This window comes from Dromiciops gliroides, chromosome 1 (genome assembly GCF_019393635.1).
Source record: "Dromiciops gliroides isolate mDroGli1 chromosome 1, mDroGli1.pri, whole genome shotgun sequence".
Lineage (NCBI taxonomy): Eukaryota > Metazoa > Chordata > Mammalia > Microbiotheria > Microbiotheriidae > Dromiciops > Dromiciops gliroides.
This window is the reverse complement of record NC_057861.1, coordinates 746092773-746109102: the sequence shown is the minus strand read 5'-3', so window position 1 is coordinate 746109102 and position 16330 is coordinate 746092773. Positions and strand designations below refer to the sequence as shown.

General features: G+C 45.0%; 1 protein-coding gene across 1 annotated transcript in view; it reads right to left on the bottom strand.

Annotated features, from left to right (window-relative positions):
• The window catches only part of PDE1C (phosphodiesterase 1C), a 451742-nt gene extending 436806 nt beyond the window's left edge, over positions 1-14936 (bottom strand). Inside the window, 1 exon segment of the mRNA XM_043976662.1 lies at positions 14841-14936. Within this exon segment, the coding sequence (XP_043832597.1) occupies positions 14841-14925 (85 nt within the window). The 5' untranslated portion in view covers positions 14926-14936.
• Positions 14937-16330: the final 1394 nt, after the last annotated feature.

The window sequence follows — 16330 nt, the reverse complement described above, 5'->3', positions numbered from 1 at the left end:
ACAAGAGATTACAAAATGTAAAAAGTTCATTTCGATCACATTAAATTAAAAGTTTTTGCATAAATGAAATAAATGCAACCAAGATTAGAAGAAAAGCAGAAAGCTGGGAAAGAATCTTTATGGCAATTGTTTCTGATAAAGGCTTCATTTTCCAAATATAGAGAGAACTGAGTCAAATTCATGAGAATACAGTTCACCTATCAAATTGGCTAATATGACAGAAAGGGGAAATGATAAATATTGGAGAGGATGTGAGAAATTGGGACACAAATGTACTTTGGGTGGAGTTGTGAATTTATCCAAAAATTCTAGAGAGTAATTTGGAACTATGTCTAAAAGGATATAAAACTGCGACTCTTTGTATCCCAAAGAGATCATAAAAAGGGGAAAAGGACCCACATGCACAAAAATATTTATAGCAGTTCTTTTCGCAGTGGTAAAAAAAAAATTAGAAATTGAAGAGATGCCCATCAATTCAGGAATGGCTAAACAAGCTACAGCATATAAGTGTAATGAAATACTATTGTGCTATAAGAAAGAATAAGCAGGCAAATTTTAGAAAAATCTGGAAAGATCTACATGAACTGATACAAAGTGAAATAGGCAGAACCAGGAGACCATTGTACATAGTAAACAGCAATACTGTATGATGATCAACTATGAATGACTTAGCTTTCTCAGCAAAACAATGATCCAAGACAATTCCAAAAGACTTATGATGGAAAATGCTATCCACCTCCAGGGAAAGAACTGATGGTGTCTGAATACAGATTGAAGCATACTATTTTTACTTATTTCATTTTTTTCATTTTTTTTCTTTTGGTCTCTTTCTTCTTTCACACCATGACTAATATGGAAATATGTTTTACATGATTGCACGAATATAACCTATATCAAATTGCTTACTGTTTTAGAAAGAGAGGAGGATGAGAGAGAGGGAGAAAATTTTGGAACTCAAAATTTTGTAAAATTGAATGTTAAAAATTGTCTTTACATATAATTAGAAAAAATTAAATCCTATTAAGAGAGTTTTCCTTTAAATGTTGAAGTCCTCCATATGCTCCTGTTTGAGGATGATATTCATCCCAATAAGCACATTTTAATTCCATTTCAAATAAATAATCATTTATTAAGTGCCTACTATGTGCTAGGAACTGTGCTAAGTGCTGGGGATACAAAAAGGGGGGAAAATAAAGTCCCTCTTCTCAAGGAATTTATGATCTAATGGAGGAGACAGCTTGCAAACAAATACATACAAAGCAATTGTGTATAGGATTAAAAGAGGGAAGGTACTGGAATTAAGAGGGGTTGGGGAAGGCTTCCTATAGATAGTAAGAGTTTAGTTGGGACTTAAAGGAAGTTAGGGAGGTCAGCAGTCAGAGTGGATTCTATGCCTGGAATAGTGCAAGGTTCTGGGTATAAAAAGTAAGATGGGGGAAAATAACAGCCTCTGTCCTCAAGGATTTCACAATCTACTGGGGGAACAGAGGTACCCACAGATAAGTCAATATAACATAATATGATATGATTTAACATAGCATCATATATAGGCAAAATAAACATAAAGCAATGATGGGGGCACTAATAAGGAACTTCCTGTGATAACATGGTCATACAGCTAAGAAGTCCCTGTGTCCGAGTGCAGTAACACCTAGCTCCTATCTCCCTAAGGCCAGGGGGGAGGGGGGGAAGGGAATCTAGAAATGTTATAGAAGGTGGCTCTTGAGTGTGAAGAGAACAAGAGGTTCAAGGTATAGGAGACTATAAACTCTGAGAGCAAAGCCTATCTCGCTTCTGTATGTGTATGCCAAGCACCTGGCACAGTGTCTAAACATAGAAGGTTCTTAATAAATGTTTGTGGGTAGATTTAAGAGGCAGAAGTGAGGAGGAGAGGCATTCTCAGCAATTAGGAACACCTACGGGCAGCTAGGTGGCCCAGTGGATAGACTGTTTGACCTGAAGTCAGGAAGACCTGAGTACAAATCTAACCTCAGATATTTGTTAGCTACGTGACTCTGGGCAAACTACTTAACCCTCTCTGCCTCAGTTTCCTCATCTGTAAAATGAGCTGGAGAAGGAAAGGGCCAGTATCTTTACCAAGGAAACCCTAAATGGGGTTGCAAAGAGTCAGAACATGACTGAAAAAGCAACCAGACAACAAGGAACACCTACGCAAAAATGCAATGATGGAGTGTCATGTATATGGAACAGCAAGCAAACCAATTTGGACAGTACATAGGGTGCATGAAGGGAAGGGGACAGGGACCAGACCTGGGATTTCATTGATATAGGGGCTCCCAGTGAGGAAAGTCCCTCTACTAGTATGGGTTAGCACCCTCTCCATAGCTTAAAGTCTCAGGGAATTGGGAGTAATGTATAATCAGCCTGAAAAGTCAGGTTGCAAAGTCATATTGTGAAGGGCTTTAAATGACAGAGAAGTATTACTGGCCTTGTTTGTTGTTGGTGGTCTTTCATCCTCAAGGAGGACCAAGACATCAGGAGGTGATGTCATGACTTGTGGTAAATTTAATTTAAGTGAGGGAGGGCTGTGCAAAGTCATCAGCCTCACCCTTTCCTCCAGAGACATCTGGGACCAGTAGCAAGATAAACATCAGGATGATGGGAGATGGCCCTAGATGCTGGCCTTTTTAAGCTAAGATATTTCCCAGGTCTCAGTTTGTCTGAGGCAACACCCATTCAGTGATTAAAGCTAGGTAAGAAATGAGTTAAATAGCTTCTTTTACCTAGTCAACAAATAAATAAATAAATCTGGAAGGGGAAGACCCTTAGATTTTCTGGCCAAAAGGCAACAGAGAGCTACCAAAGTTTCTTGATTATGGTGATGAGGCAGTCAAGTGTGTACTTTAAGAATATCAATTTCATATTGGTATGAAAGATGGATAAGAGAGGAAAGACTAGTTGCAGGGGGATCAGTTAAAAGGCTACTGAAATAATCCAAGTGAGAATGGATGAAATCCTGACCTGGTATGACTCTGTGTGAAAAGAAGGGAAGAGGTAAAAAAAAAAAATGTGTAGTTGGAACTGACCAGGCTTGGCAATTGATCAGAATGGGGAGGAAGAGAGAATAAGCAAGAGAGTAGAGAGTTAGTTTTCAAAACCTGGGCAAATGGGAGAAAATGGGGCTCTTGACAAAATACAGGAAAACCAAGGGAAAGGGTGGGTTTTTAAAGGCAAGATAATTGAATCTCTTTTGGAGATGTTGCGTTTGAGATGCCTGAGGAATGTACAGCAAGGTGGGAGATAAAGCCTAGATATGTGGATTTCAGAGTCACCTGCATAGAGATGTTAGTTGGACCCATGGGAGGTAATAAGAAAACAAAGAGAACCCAGGACAGAGACTTGGGGTACATGTACAAATATGGAGCAAAATATGTATGATGATCCGACAAAGGGGACAGGAATTACAACAGTGTAATGCCACAGAATCCCAGAGAAGAGAAAATGTCCAGGGAAGAGGGAGAGAACAAGACATATACCACCCAGAGGTCAAAAAGGATGAGGATTATGAAAAGGCCATTGAGTTGGGGGGGCGGGTCATTGGCAACCTTGGAGAGAGCACTTTCAATCAAATAGTAGAGACAGAAACCCCATTGCAAGAGGTTGAAAAGTGAATGGGAGGAGAGAAAGTAGAGGCAACTGTATAGTCTAACTTGTTGCTACAATGTTGCACTGAACCCCCAAATACTCTTGGGAAATAAGAATTTCTATAATTCCTACTGTCTGCCAAGCATTGTTCTAAATATCTCACAACAAAAAATCTGAGGCAGCTGCTATTATTATCCCCATTTTACAGTTGCGGGAACCAAGGCAAACAGAGGTTAAATGACTTGCCCAGAGTCATACAACTAATAAGTGTCTGAGGCTGGATTTAAACTCTTCCTGGCTCTAATTTACCACCAGCCACAGGAGGCCCTCAATGAAATTCATGAATGCTCAAAGAAGAATAAATGTGTCCAGAATGCCTATTTCACGGGCTATTACATGCAACTGAACAATCAGTCCATGAAGTGCTCCATCAGAACATTCATCTTAGGCAAGCAGTAGAAATGGCCAGTGAGCACCATCTATACCTGAACTGGAGGCAGTGAGAGAGCAAAATTTAGGACTAAAGTAGCCAAAGGAAAGAAAGAAAAAAGAAAAGAAAAGAGTAACATTGAAACTTTTTTAATGCACAAAAGAGAGGGGAAGTCAGAAGGAATCACAGACAAGCAGGACAGCTTTGAAAGTTACTTAAAAATAAAAGTAGAGAATCACGATTTTATGTACAATCCTCTTTTTCTGTTTAACAAATAAAGAAAAACTCATTTTATTTGGTATTAGGTTATTTTGGGGGGCAGGGCAATGAAGGTTAAGTGACTTGCCCAGGGTCGCACAGGTAGTGTCAAGTGTCAGAGGCTGGATTTGAACTCAAGTCCTTCGTAATCCACTGAGCCACCTAGCTGCCCCCCTAGGTTAATTTTTGGGAAAAAAATGTAAATTTTCTCTGGAGAATTCCTGGGAAAAGAAGAATTCCTGAGACAACATGATGAAGAATGCCACAGCATGAGCAGGTGCAGATGACTTGTGATCTGGATAGTCAGAGAAGATCCCAGAACCATGGAGGTAATAACAGCTTCTACTCTAAACTTTCATCCTGGATTATGGGTTTACTAATCAGTTCTCACAACACTCTGGTGAGGAATCTTAGATTATCAAGCCAAGCTATCACCATGCACTCCTCCAGATGAGGCAAGAATTGCCCATAGACTCCCTAGTTGGATCGCTGGTGACCTTCTTCCAAGCCCTGCATGGAAGCACTCTACGTGGGGGAGCTTGGCACTTCTAACTCTTGGCATGATTGGAAATCATGAGCTGAAACAAATGGGGTCCTTTGAATTGTTCCAGCATTTTACAGACATGTCTGGTCAAAGAAAGGTCAGTCTGGGCGAGACCCGGAAAGGGTTCTAATTCTGGCTTAATCCCAGAGCTCAAGTGATCATACATTTAGAGCTGGAAGGGCCCATAGAGAACCACCTAACCCAACTCCCTCACTTGAAACATATAGGAAGTCAAGTCTAGAGATGTTGGATGACTTGTCCAAGCTCATGGCGGTATTAAGTAGCAGAACCAGCATTTAAATCCAGGCCCAGGTCCTCTGACTTCAGTAAAGGAGGGTCCGTATTCTTCTATTCAAGTGAGAGATTGTGTTTTCAGGGGCAGCTTCCTCTTTCATAAATTCATCTGTGTCATCCCAATGGACTTTCTCAGTAACCACACATGTCAACTGCCCCTTGTACTGAGCAATAGACTAGACTGTTGAAAAGGTACAGTACCAGGAGCAGCTCGGTGGCCCAGGGCATAGAGCACCAGCCCTGGAGTCAGGAGGACCTGAGTTCAAATCTGACCTCAGACACTTACTAGCTGTTTGACCCTGGGCAAGTGACAACTCCATTGCCTCCACAAAAAAAAGAAAAAGAAAGCAGTACTTAACCTAAGGGAGCTATGACCTAGAAGTGGATCACACATTCAGAGTATGTGGACATAGAACTTTGACAGTATTTTCCCTTTAAGGAGAGGAATGGTGCCTGGGCAGCACAGACTAACTGAGCTGCTGATGTGCAAGAGTCTAGACTAGTTTCAGTTTCCTTGGCTCCCTTGGACTACTTTGTCTCATCCTGACATTGTACACATGTTATTCAATTTAACCAATGCAACAAACCTCTATTAAGGGCCTACTATGTGTGAGGCATCATGGTAGGCACCAAGGAAGCCTTCACAAGGCTTTGGCCGGGGAGCCAGGAAGACAGAACAATAGAATCTGAGCACTGGAGGGGACCTCAACTAAACGGATGTCCCTCGATCTAGCCCAATCCAGACACAAGGAAACCTCCACCCTAATATGCCCGCTGAGTGACCTTGATTTCAGAGTCCTGCTTCCTAGCTGTGTCGCCCTGGGCAAACCACGTATCCCTGGTGAGCTTCTGTCTCTTCATCTGCTCCATGAGGCTAACGCTTTAGGAAGCACTTACCTCAAAGGCTTTTGAGTACTTAAATGAAATAATGTGTGGAAATGCTTGTCAAACCTTAAAGTCCATATCATTATAGTGATCAGGCTTGGCCCAGAAGAGGTGAGGCATCATGGGGGTAGAATATTGCATAAACTGTCAGATCAATCACTCCATCAATAAACACTTATTAAGTACCTACTATGTGCCAGTTAATGTGTCGGTTAGTTTCACTAAACTGCTTCTTTCCACCAGAAAAAAGAAAGAAGTTCAAGCCCTATATAAATGTCAGTTACTGTTATTATAAACAATTCTCGTTCTTATATTATTTGGGACAATCTTTGTGGCTGCTTCAGGATCTCCATGCGGATGATAAGGAGGCAGCTCTAGTTTTCCACTAGGGACCAGGAGGGAGTCCTGAACACTACCCCCAAGGCCAGGGGCCAAAGGACTCCAGCCTCAGTGGACTCCATGTACACAAATACTTTACCACTGTATTGACAGACAAGCAGAGAGAGAAACCCCACCAGAAAGCAAGGACAGAAGCCCCACATCTGCAGGAGGGCTACGTACAGTAAACATCCTGAGAGTGAAAGGGACCTTTGAAGGGAGAGCAAAGTCCTCAGGGAAGAAAAGGGGGATAATTCCTAATGCTGAAGTACCAGGAATGATGCACAGCATGGGCAGCTGCCCAAAACATGCACTGTGTAAGCACCTATTAGATTCTTAAATGATCACTGAATGAATGAATAGGCAGCATGACATGGTAGATGCAGGTCTCTACTTGCAGTCAGGAATGCCTGGGTTTTATTCCCACCTCAGATAATCTGTGGCTGTGTGAATCTGAGCAATTCACTTCAATTCTGAACCTCAGTTTCCCATTTATAAAATAGAAATAATAATTACACCTATGCCACCAGGTCGGTATGAACATCAAATGTCATAATGTATATAAAATGCTTTGAAAAAACTTAAAGGCATCCATTGTTATTGTTGTTATTTTCACTGAAATTTGGACCCTGGGCAAGTCACAACTTCCTGGTGCTTTTGGCAACTGTTCAAGACTCTAAGTTGTCTAGAAGGTGTCAACCTGCTTTGGGGAGGGAGTTTCCTAACCTAGGAGTTCCCTATGCTAGTGAAACCTCAGGTCCAGCGCCTATCCCTATTCCCTATTGTTGTTTGTTATTATTATTAATTCTCTATTCTCCCCACTCCCACCACGACCAAAAGAAACTCTAAAAGTCCACGCCAATGATTCAGGCTGGGCCATCCCCCAAAGCAGAAATCCCTCTCCCCCAGCCACCAGTGCTCCCCACAGGCTGGGGGCAGGGTTCAGACTCCTCCACACCCTGGTCCCCTGGGCTTCAATTTGCTGTCACGAGGCACCTTGTTTTTCTCCTTCCAGGGCAAGAGGAGGATCAGGGGAACCCCCGCCACCATGGTTGCTACAGTAAATGCATCCCTCTGTTAGCAACACCAATGCGGCCAAAGCTCGAGATTTTCCAAAACACCTCCCTCTTCATCCTCTCAAAAAAAAAGCCCATTAGAAAATGCTCTTGCTATCAGAGCACTGGGCTTGGACCCAGAGGTTCTAAACCCAAAGCCTAGATCTACTCTTGATTTTGGGGAAGGTCACTAAGTCAATAAACATTTATCAAGCACCTACTATGTGCTGGGCACTGAAGATATAAAGAGGCAGATTATCCCTGCCCTGTAGGAGGTCACAATATAAGTCAACCTCTGCCTCTGTTTTCCCATGTTGTACCAGGCGACCCCAAAGGTCCCTTCCAGCTTTAAATCATTGATCTGATATTCCCATGACCTTCTTGTTGAGACAATGACAAAAGTTGGATGGCCAGCCTACTGAGGCAGTACCTTAGTGATAGGAAGAGTCCCTTTGCTCTTCTACCAAAACTCAACCTCGGACACATGCTCAGCCTCCAGCCCCCCCCCCCCCTTCATCATCCCCTTCCTTCCAACTACCTGGTATTTGCCTGAGTGATACTCAGGAGGACAAATCCACACTGGAACACCAGGATTAGGAACAACCAGCTCATAATTTAGCAAAGAAAAAAAATTCTCAATGGTTCACAGATAAAAAGCACCTCAAAGCACATCTAATCCAATTTCCTCATTTTCTAGTTGAGGTAAAATGACTTGCCCAGGGTCACAAAGGAATTAAGCATCAGAGGTGGGTTTTAAACCCAAGGCTCTGCCTTCCAACCCAGTATTTCTTTCATTTCACCTCCTTTCCTTCCTCTTTCAGAGCTCAAAAGCCATCGACCTCGGGATCCCCAAACTCAGTTCTATTTCTTCGCACTCCATGGAGATGGACCACCTTAGAAATGCTCTCCTGAAGTGATGAATTATACTTTCAATAACTTGGATCCCCCAAACCAGGCTCATTAAAACCAGTACTCAGCCACAAGGGCCTCCCCAAAGCTGAATTACAAATGAACTCCCACATAAGGGCCCTGCTGGATTCTCATCATTATAATTATGTGCTACAATCACAACTCAATAGTTTTCGTGAGGACAGAACATTTAAATCATAACCAAACTTGGCACTTATTGTATTTGGCATTTTCTCAGCGTCGGCTAATTAAACTTCTAAAAAGACCTTTCTCGGCAATCTATCCATTTTATGGACTGGAACACTGAGAGAGGAAAAACATAGTGACTTGTGACCAGTCACAGAGTTTTTAGAGTTGGGAGGAATTCCTGCAGCCATCTTATTTAAATCATTCCTCAAAAAAATCTTCAGAACAAGGGTCATCTAGCCTCTTCTTGAAGACCTCCTATGGAGGCAGAAGCCACTCCTCTGGAAGCAGAAGCCACCCCTCTGGAAACAGAAGCCACCCCTCTGGAGGCAGCCCCTTCTAGCTCTCCCAAAGAGGTTTCTCCCCAAATCAAACTTAAATCCTTCTCTTAGCAGCTCTCCCCCATTCCAGCTAGTTCTGCCCCTGGGGCCAAATAGAACATGCTGATCCCTCTTCCCCAAGGCAAGCCTTCCAATGCTTGAACAGGGATATCGTGTCCTCCTGACCAGCCTTTGCTCCTCCAGGGTAAACATCCCCTGTTCCTTCCGTGGATTCTCAGGAGGCAGAATCTCAGGGCTCTGTCCTATCCTGGGAGCCCTCTAGCTTACTGATGTCCTCCAATGCCCCAGACTGAACCCACCTGCTGCTGGCCTCCACTCAGGACAAACTGGGGGAAAAGCAAAATGAGGCAGAGATCAGAACTGCGTTTGATTTTGGTTTTGCATCAGCTAGGCCTAGTGCAGTGCCCAGCATATACCAGGCACCTAAGAAATGTGTGCAGGCGGATTGACTGGTTGGTTTATTGGGGAAAATGAACATAGGTCAACAAACCAGGTGGCCAACTCCCCACACATCTCCATCAATGCCTAGATAAGTACCATCTTATCATTCCCAAAGCTGCCATCTCCCCATACCCCTGCTTTTCTTTTTGTTTTTGGCGGGGCAATAAGGGTTAAGTGACTTGCCCAGGATCACACACCTAGCAAGTGTCAAGTGTCTGAGGCTGGATTTGAACTCAGGTCCTCCTGAATCCAGGGCCTGTGCTCTATCCACTATGCTCCCTAGCTGCCCCCTACCCTACCTTTATATAAAAAGCTTTTTTTGGCCCACCCCAAGATGATCTTTTGTCAGGAAGCCTTCTGAAGCCAGTCATAACCTGGGTCACTCCTGGTTGGATGAGTTTGGGGCTGAGTTACAAAAGACTTGGGTGTTAAGCCTTCTTCTGACATTAGCTGTGTGACCTTGGGCAATTTACTTCATATCTCTGGGCCACAGTTTCCTCATCTGTAAAATGGGGCTCATAGCCTCTATAATCCCTACCTCCCAGGGTTGTTGTGAGGCTCCAGTGAGATCATGTTTTACGTATCACTCTGCAAATGCTGCGTGGGAATGTTGGCTGTTGTTACTAATCAGACTTGCCTGAGAATTATCTTAAGCTGACGAGTCTCTTCCAATTTACTCCAGTGTATCAGAAAGCCAGAGCAGCTCAGTGCCCACAGAGCCTCCCCAAGACCAGAGCCAAGCCCTGCAGTCCTCTCTTTCTCCATCCCCATGAGCATCCTCTGGCTTAAACCAACTCCAGGTCACCATCCCAAAGGGCTATGGAATCAGGAAAGTGATGCTCACTGAGGCTTGATCCTTAGGGACTCAGTGGGCCAGGAAACCAAACAGGGCTACCTCTTCTTCCCTTTTCTCTCTGCTCCCATCCCAAACACCCAGTGCTCTCATGGGGAAATCTCCCATCCTCTTCAAGAAGAAAAGAATCACTTTCTATTAATGTGACATCCATGCCTCCATGGACTTCCAGGAATATGTTTTCATCAAAATAGAGTCAACAGAGCCAAGGAAATTTGAGACATCTGGCCAAGGAAAATTATTGGGAGGTGGCAGGTCCCTCCGGACCCCTCAGAGCTCCATGCAGGGGATCATCTACTCTCTCTTTGTATAAAGCCATCACCATGCAAGTTCTCAGAGAGAGAGCGCTGGAAGACTTTTGGATACTTCTAATGGGACTAGGCCCTGACACTGATATGTGTGAACTCGGTGATAAGCATTGTCATTTGCTGATCCAAACTTGGACGTGTGACACAGAGGCACCACACAGGAGGAAGTGTTGTTGTTGGGGTTTTTTAATACTATTTCTCCAGGTGGGGTGACATAATGGACAAATGGCCAGCCCGGGAATCAGGAAGATGTGGGCTCAAGCCCAGCCTCTGACCCATTCTGGCTGTGTGATATCATTCAAACTTCTCATTGTCCCAGGCTGCTCACACTGATCAAAGCATTCTCATATCCCGATGAAATCATGAGTCTAGTCTAAAAAAAATGGAACTAAAATATGCAATGTCTTTAGAATGACCAAGCTTGGCCCCAAAGAAGAGCTATGAAAGGGCCCCTCACTCTGTGGGGATAAGGGACGATAGGTGCGGACCATTGATAGGATAACAGTAAAAATAATAGCAAACTCTATATAGTGCGTTAAGGCTCGTAAAACACTTTACATATATTGGTAAGTTTGACAAGCTGTTGGGTTTTTCCTCTTTGTTGTAAGGGATTGTTCAGTAGGAAAGGGAGAAGAGATACATGGGGAAATAGAGGTGACATAGAACCAAAAAGGTACCCAGATTCACATAAAATAAAATAACTTTGAGTTAAGTGCTCAGAGTGCTGGATTTGGCTTCAGGAAAACCTGGGTTCAAATCCTATCTCTGACACTCACTGGCTCTGTCATAATGGGCAAGTCTCAACCTCTCTGGGCCTCAAGTCTCCTCATCTGTAAAATGAAACTGGAATAGATGATTGATAAGGTTATTTCCTGAACCTAGTGTCCAATGACCCTCCCAAGAAAGGACCGAGGAAAGGGAAACGACCCTAAAGATTTTACATATCTTCCAATTAAAAGGAAGAAAATGGTGAATGAATGGAAATTCCACATAAAAGAATGTTGGGACTTCTGGGCCCTTTTAGACAAAAGGGAAACATTTCTCCAAGGAACAACTGTCATGAATCAGCATTAGGAACTCTTACTGCTTTTGTGTCACTTCTTCAAGAAGAGAAAGGCTTGGATGGTTCTCCTGTGGTGCTTGGAATCAGAAAGACCTGGGTTCAGAGTGTGCTTCTGATACTTACAGTTATAGGATCACGGGCGAGTCACTTAACTTCTGAGTCTGAGACAAAGCTTCTCTTCAAAACTTTAAGCTATTGACCATATTAGGGGAAATTGAGTGGTACAGTGGATGGAGTGCTGAACCTGAAGTTCAAATCCTGCCTCAGACACTCGCTATGTGATCCTGGGCAAGTCACTTAACTTTGCCACAGTTTCCTCACCTGTAAAATGGAGTCCCTGCTTCCAATGCTTGTTGTGAAGATAAAATGAGATAAGATTTGTAAAAGACCTTGAAAACCTTAAAATAGCATGTAAATACAAGATTTTTGTCATAGGAAGAAAAATCACAGGTCCCTAACATATAAGGCAGGCAGCCTGGCATAATGAAAAGCACACTGGACTGGAGTCAGGAGAACTAGGTTCGAGCCCCAGCTACGGCATAAACTAACTATTTGACCTTGAGCACGATAACCTCTCTGAACTCTGGCTGCCTCATGGAGAAGATGAGGGGATTGAGTGGACTAGGCAAGCTCTATGCTCCCTTTGAGAGGTAAAATTTTATAAGAGAAATTCCACAATTGTTCTTCAAGCTATCCATATCATTGCTGCTTCATTACTACCCTAAGCCAAGAAAACTAGAAGCTTTGACCTAAATTGAGTGGGATGCTTTAAACGATGACCTAGAATGATCTTGGAAAAGTGGTATCTGTGGGCTGCTTTTAAAGGAAGGTCAGTGCTAATCTGGATTACTACCTACAGTCCTTCTAGCGCTAAGATTCCCTGTCTCCCTTCACTCATCTTCCGTTTCTTCCTTCTCTTCTTCCTCTACTCTTTGATTAAATAACCAGATGTGGTCAGTGAAAAAAACCTGTTGTCTTGGGAATCAAAAGACCCATGCAACATTGGGCAAGCCACTGAGGTTCTCTGGGCCTCTGTTTCCTAATTTGTAAAAAGAAATCAGGTCCCAACAAAAGAAGAAGAAAAAAGAAAGAAATCAGGTCCCTGCCAGATATGAATCTACAATCCTTTATGCATTTCCTTATGTAATAATGCCTGTGCTACACATCATTACATGTTCATAGTGGGCATCTGGGCAAAAGGTTATGGGAGGAATTACGAGCCAAACCCCTTTGAAGACATCTTGCCTGGTTTGAATTCTTACATTCCAATTTCAGGTTCACTCCCATGGAACATTGAATATACTGTTGAATTTGGTCAATATGTTGGTTGCTTTCAATGACCTGCTTTTTTCTAATCTTTCTTTTTTATTCTTCATTATGAGGGACAACCCCTTGGTTGAAAATGGAGGGGATGTTAAAAACAAAGGGTATCCATGAAAAAGTTGTTTGCTTTTCAACCTCCAAAGCAAAAAAAAAAAAAGACAGAGAAGTGGCCTTGTAGTGAAACTCAACTACAAATTTTAGGCCACGTTCCAAAAATCCTACCCCATTTTATGAGAAGAAACAAACATGACCAAAGCAAAGAGTCAGTGGCAGGCATTTGGGAAGGGGAGAGAACTTCAAACCAGCACATTATCAGGGGATCAAAGATTTTGAGCTGAAAAGGACCTTAGAAATCTTCACGGCCAAACTCCCTCATTTTAAGGAAACATTCCCATCTCCCTCCCTACCTGTCCCTTCTTTTGGGCTGCAGAGCAAAAGCACACAAATATTTCCCAGCCACTAAACCATAAAATGGAAAATCTTCCCATAAATTGGCAGAAGTGACATGAGAATGTATCCCTTGGTGACCCCACCCTCATGTTCCAAAAGTTGATGGGGAGGGGCAGCTAGGTGGCGCAGTGGATAGAGCACCGGCCCTGGAGGCAGGAGGACCTGAGTTCAAATCCGGCCTCAGACACTTAACACTTACTAGCTGTGTGACCCTGGGCAAGTCACTTAACCCCAATTGCCTCACTAAAAAAAAAAAAAAAAAGTTGATGGAGAAGGTGACAAGTGTAGACTGAAAGTCAGCCAGCCAGTAATCTGGAACTGTCCTGGGAACGGAGACACTGAAGACAGTCCACCAAGCTGAATCCCCATATTGACACAAGTACTCTCCCTACCTTAGTCAGCTTTCTCCAAATGCTGTCAGAAAGGACCCCTCCCTGTCATTTGTCAGAGGGAAGTTATCCCTCCCTCGCACCACCACCACCACCACCATCCCTCTGCCTCCTTAGTTGAGTAAGACGATTGGACAACTTCTATCAATTCCTGAACAGACAACTGCAGGTCCAAGCCAGCCTGGTACATCTGAGGTCCAAGCTGGCAAAGAAGGCCTGCCTTGTCAAATGTCCCCTAGCCTGGCCTGAATCTCAGCCAAGAAACAGAGTGGGGCACACACCTACCACCTGGAGTCCTGTTTCCTAAAATTAACCAGAACCTCAATGGGGTGTGTTTCCCAGTCTGCATAATTTGTGAATAAAGAGAAAAGAGTAGACACAGAAAAGAAAAGGTAGGAGGAAAGAAAATGTGCTAAACATTATCACTCATCACTCACACAGATAGCAACTCCCCAAAGAATTTTTCAGCCTTGTTCTCGTCTTTCCTTCCTTTTTAGAAAAAATTTCCCTTCTTTTCTTTCTTTCCCTCCTTTCCTTCCTTTTCTTTCCTCTTCCTTTCACATTCCTTTCTTTCTTTCCCCTTCCTTCCTTCATTTCCTTCTTTCCTTTCTTCCTTCCTTTTTTCTTCCTTCTTTTCCCCTTCCTTCCTTCCTTCCTCCCTTCCTTCCTTCTTTTCTCTTCTCTTCTTTCTTTCCCAGAAAACACCGAATCCCTGCTCTCTCCCTACTTGTGTCAGTGAACTTGTAGTCAGGAAGCCCAGTGAACTCAGAAACCTGCCCTCCTGAACCGCCTGCTCCCCAAACATAAGCTTCCCCAAAGTAGGAGCCGGCTCCTGCAGACCGCCCTGGGGCGCCCACAGATCTCCAGCCTGCAGCAGCAACAGTGGCAAAAGTTCCCTGCGCCCGGCGCCCGGCGCCCAGCGCCCCTTCCACGCGGTTTCTGTTTGACAGAGTCCCTCCAGGAGCCCCGCACACACACGGCCGGGTATAGGGGAGGACCCGCACTGGCAGGAGGGGGTCAGGAAAGGGCAGAAGAGCCCCGCACCCACGAGGGAGGAGGAAGAAAGGGAGGGAGGGAGGAAGACGAGGAAGAAGGGGAGGAAGGAGGGCGGAATTCCAAGGGCTCACCGATGGTGAAGCTGTAGCCATCGATGCTAAAAGTGGCGCTCCGGCACTTCTTGAACCCTTCCTTCTTGCTGTTCGCCTCCGTCATGGCTCGGCCAGTGCGGGCTAGCCCTCTGCGCTTCCCGGGGAGCAGCGGCCGCGGCGGCCCGAGGGCTCGGGTCCCAGGCAGGGCTCAGCGGCGCAGGGAAGCCCGGCCGGGGCAGCGCTGGCCAGCAGATCGGACCTGGCGCATCGTCCGCTCCGGTAGAGGCGGCGGCGGCAGCAGCAGCAGCAGGAGCAGCAGCAGCGGCAGCAGCAGCAGCGGGAGCACAAGGACCAGCCCAACCCCACACACCTAGAGCGCAGCCAGCAGCGCCCCCGCGGCACAACCCAGCGCAGCGCAGCGCCGCGCCGCGCAGCCCAGGGCGCCCAAGCGCGGCCCCTACGCGCCTCCTCCCCCGAGAGCCAGAGAAGCCTCCCGCCCTGGCAGGAGCGCCCCGTGGGCAGTCCCACACTTGAGGGCCCCGCCTGGGTTAGCAGTCAGCCTCGGAGCTCCAGCTCCAAGTGGCCAGTGACCACCCAGCCTGCCGGGGTGACAGCTTGGTAGGGACCTCCAGGGCCTCCAGCCCGGCTGAAATTAGTCAACTACAAAGTTGTCAGAGCACCAGCACCGGGGTCCAAACCTCCTCTCTTAGACTTACTTACTACCTGGGAAGTGGGGCATGCCTCTTCATCACTTGGGTCTCAATTTCTTCGTCTATAAAATGAAGAGGGTGGGCTAGAAAGATGATCTCTCAAGCCCCTTCCAATTCTAAATCTATGCTCCCAATCCCACCCCGATGGCAAAATACTTCACTACCCTAAACCTCAGTTCCCTCATTTGCAAAATAAGGGGGCTGGGCAGGCCCTTCCCAGTTCCAAATCTGTGCTCCAAAGTCCACCACCCCCAGTCACTTTCATTTTCTTGGGCTTCGGTTTCAGAGCAAGTGGGATTCCTAGAGTTGGAAGCTCTATGATCTCTTGACACTACCTCCACTCTGCCCGACCCACCCCTCCCTCTCTGCATTCAGTGAGGAGCTGGCTGTCCGTCCTCCATTAAAGTGGATTTTGTAACTGGCAGTGGGGGAAAAGGGGATCCACAAAGCTATGCTGTTGATCTATCAGGAATCTCCCCCTGAAAAGCACATCAACTGATGGGAAGTCAATCCCCAAGCTGGCACAGTTCAGAGAAGCTAAGCACGTTTACAGCAAATAAAAGTAGCGCTTAGTTATTAGTAGGGAAAATGCCATGTCCCGCCCTCTTCTCAGCAGCTGACACCTTAAACAGCCTCAAAACCAGGCTAATCTTCCCACTTCTAAATGCCTTGGACGGTCTAATCCTCTAAGATGATGATGGAACTAAACCGTACATGTGATACTCACAAAAGAGGTCCCTGTATCTTGAAGAACAGCTGAGTTCTGCTTTTGGTGGAAGTAACAAGGGCCAGTAGTGAAAGGAGCCCCAGGGAAAGAGT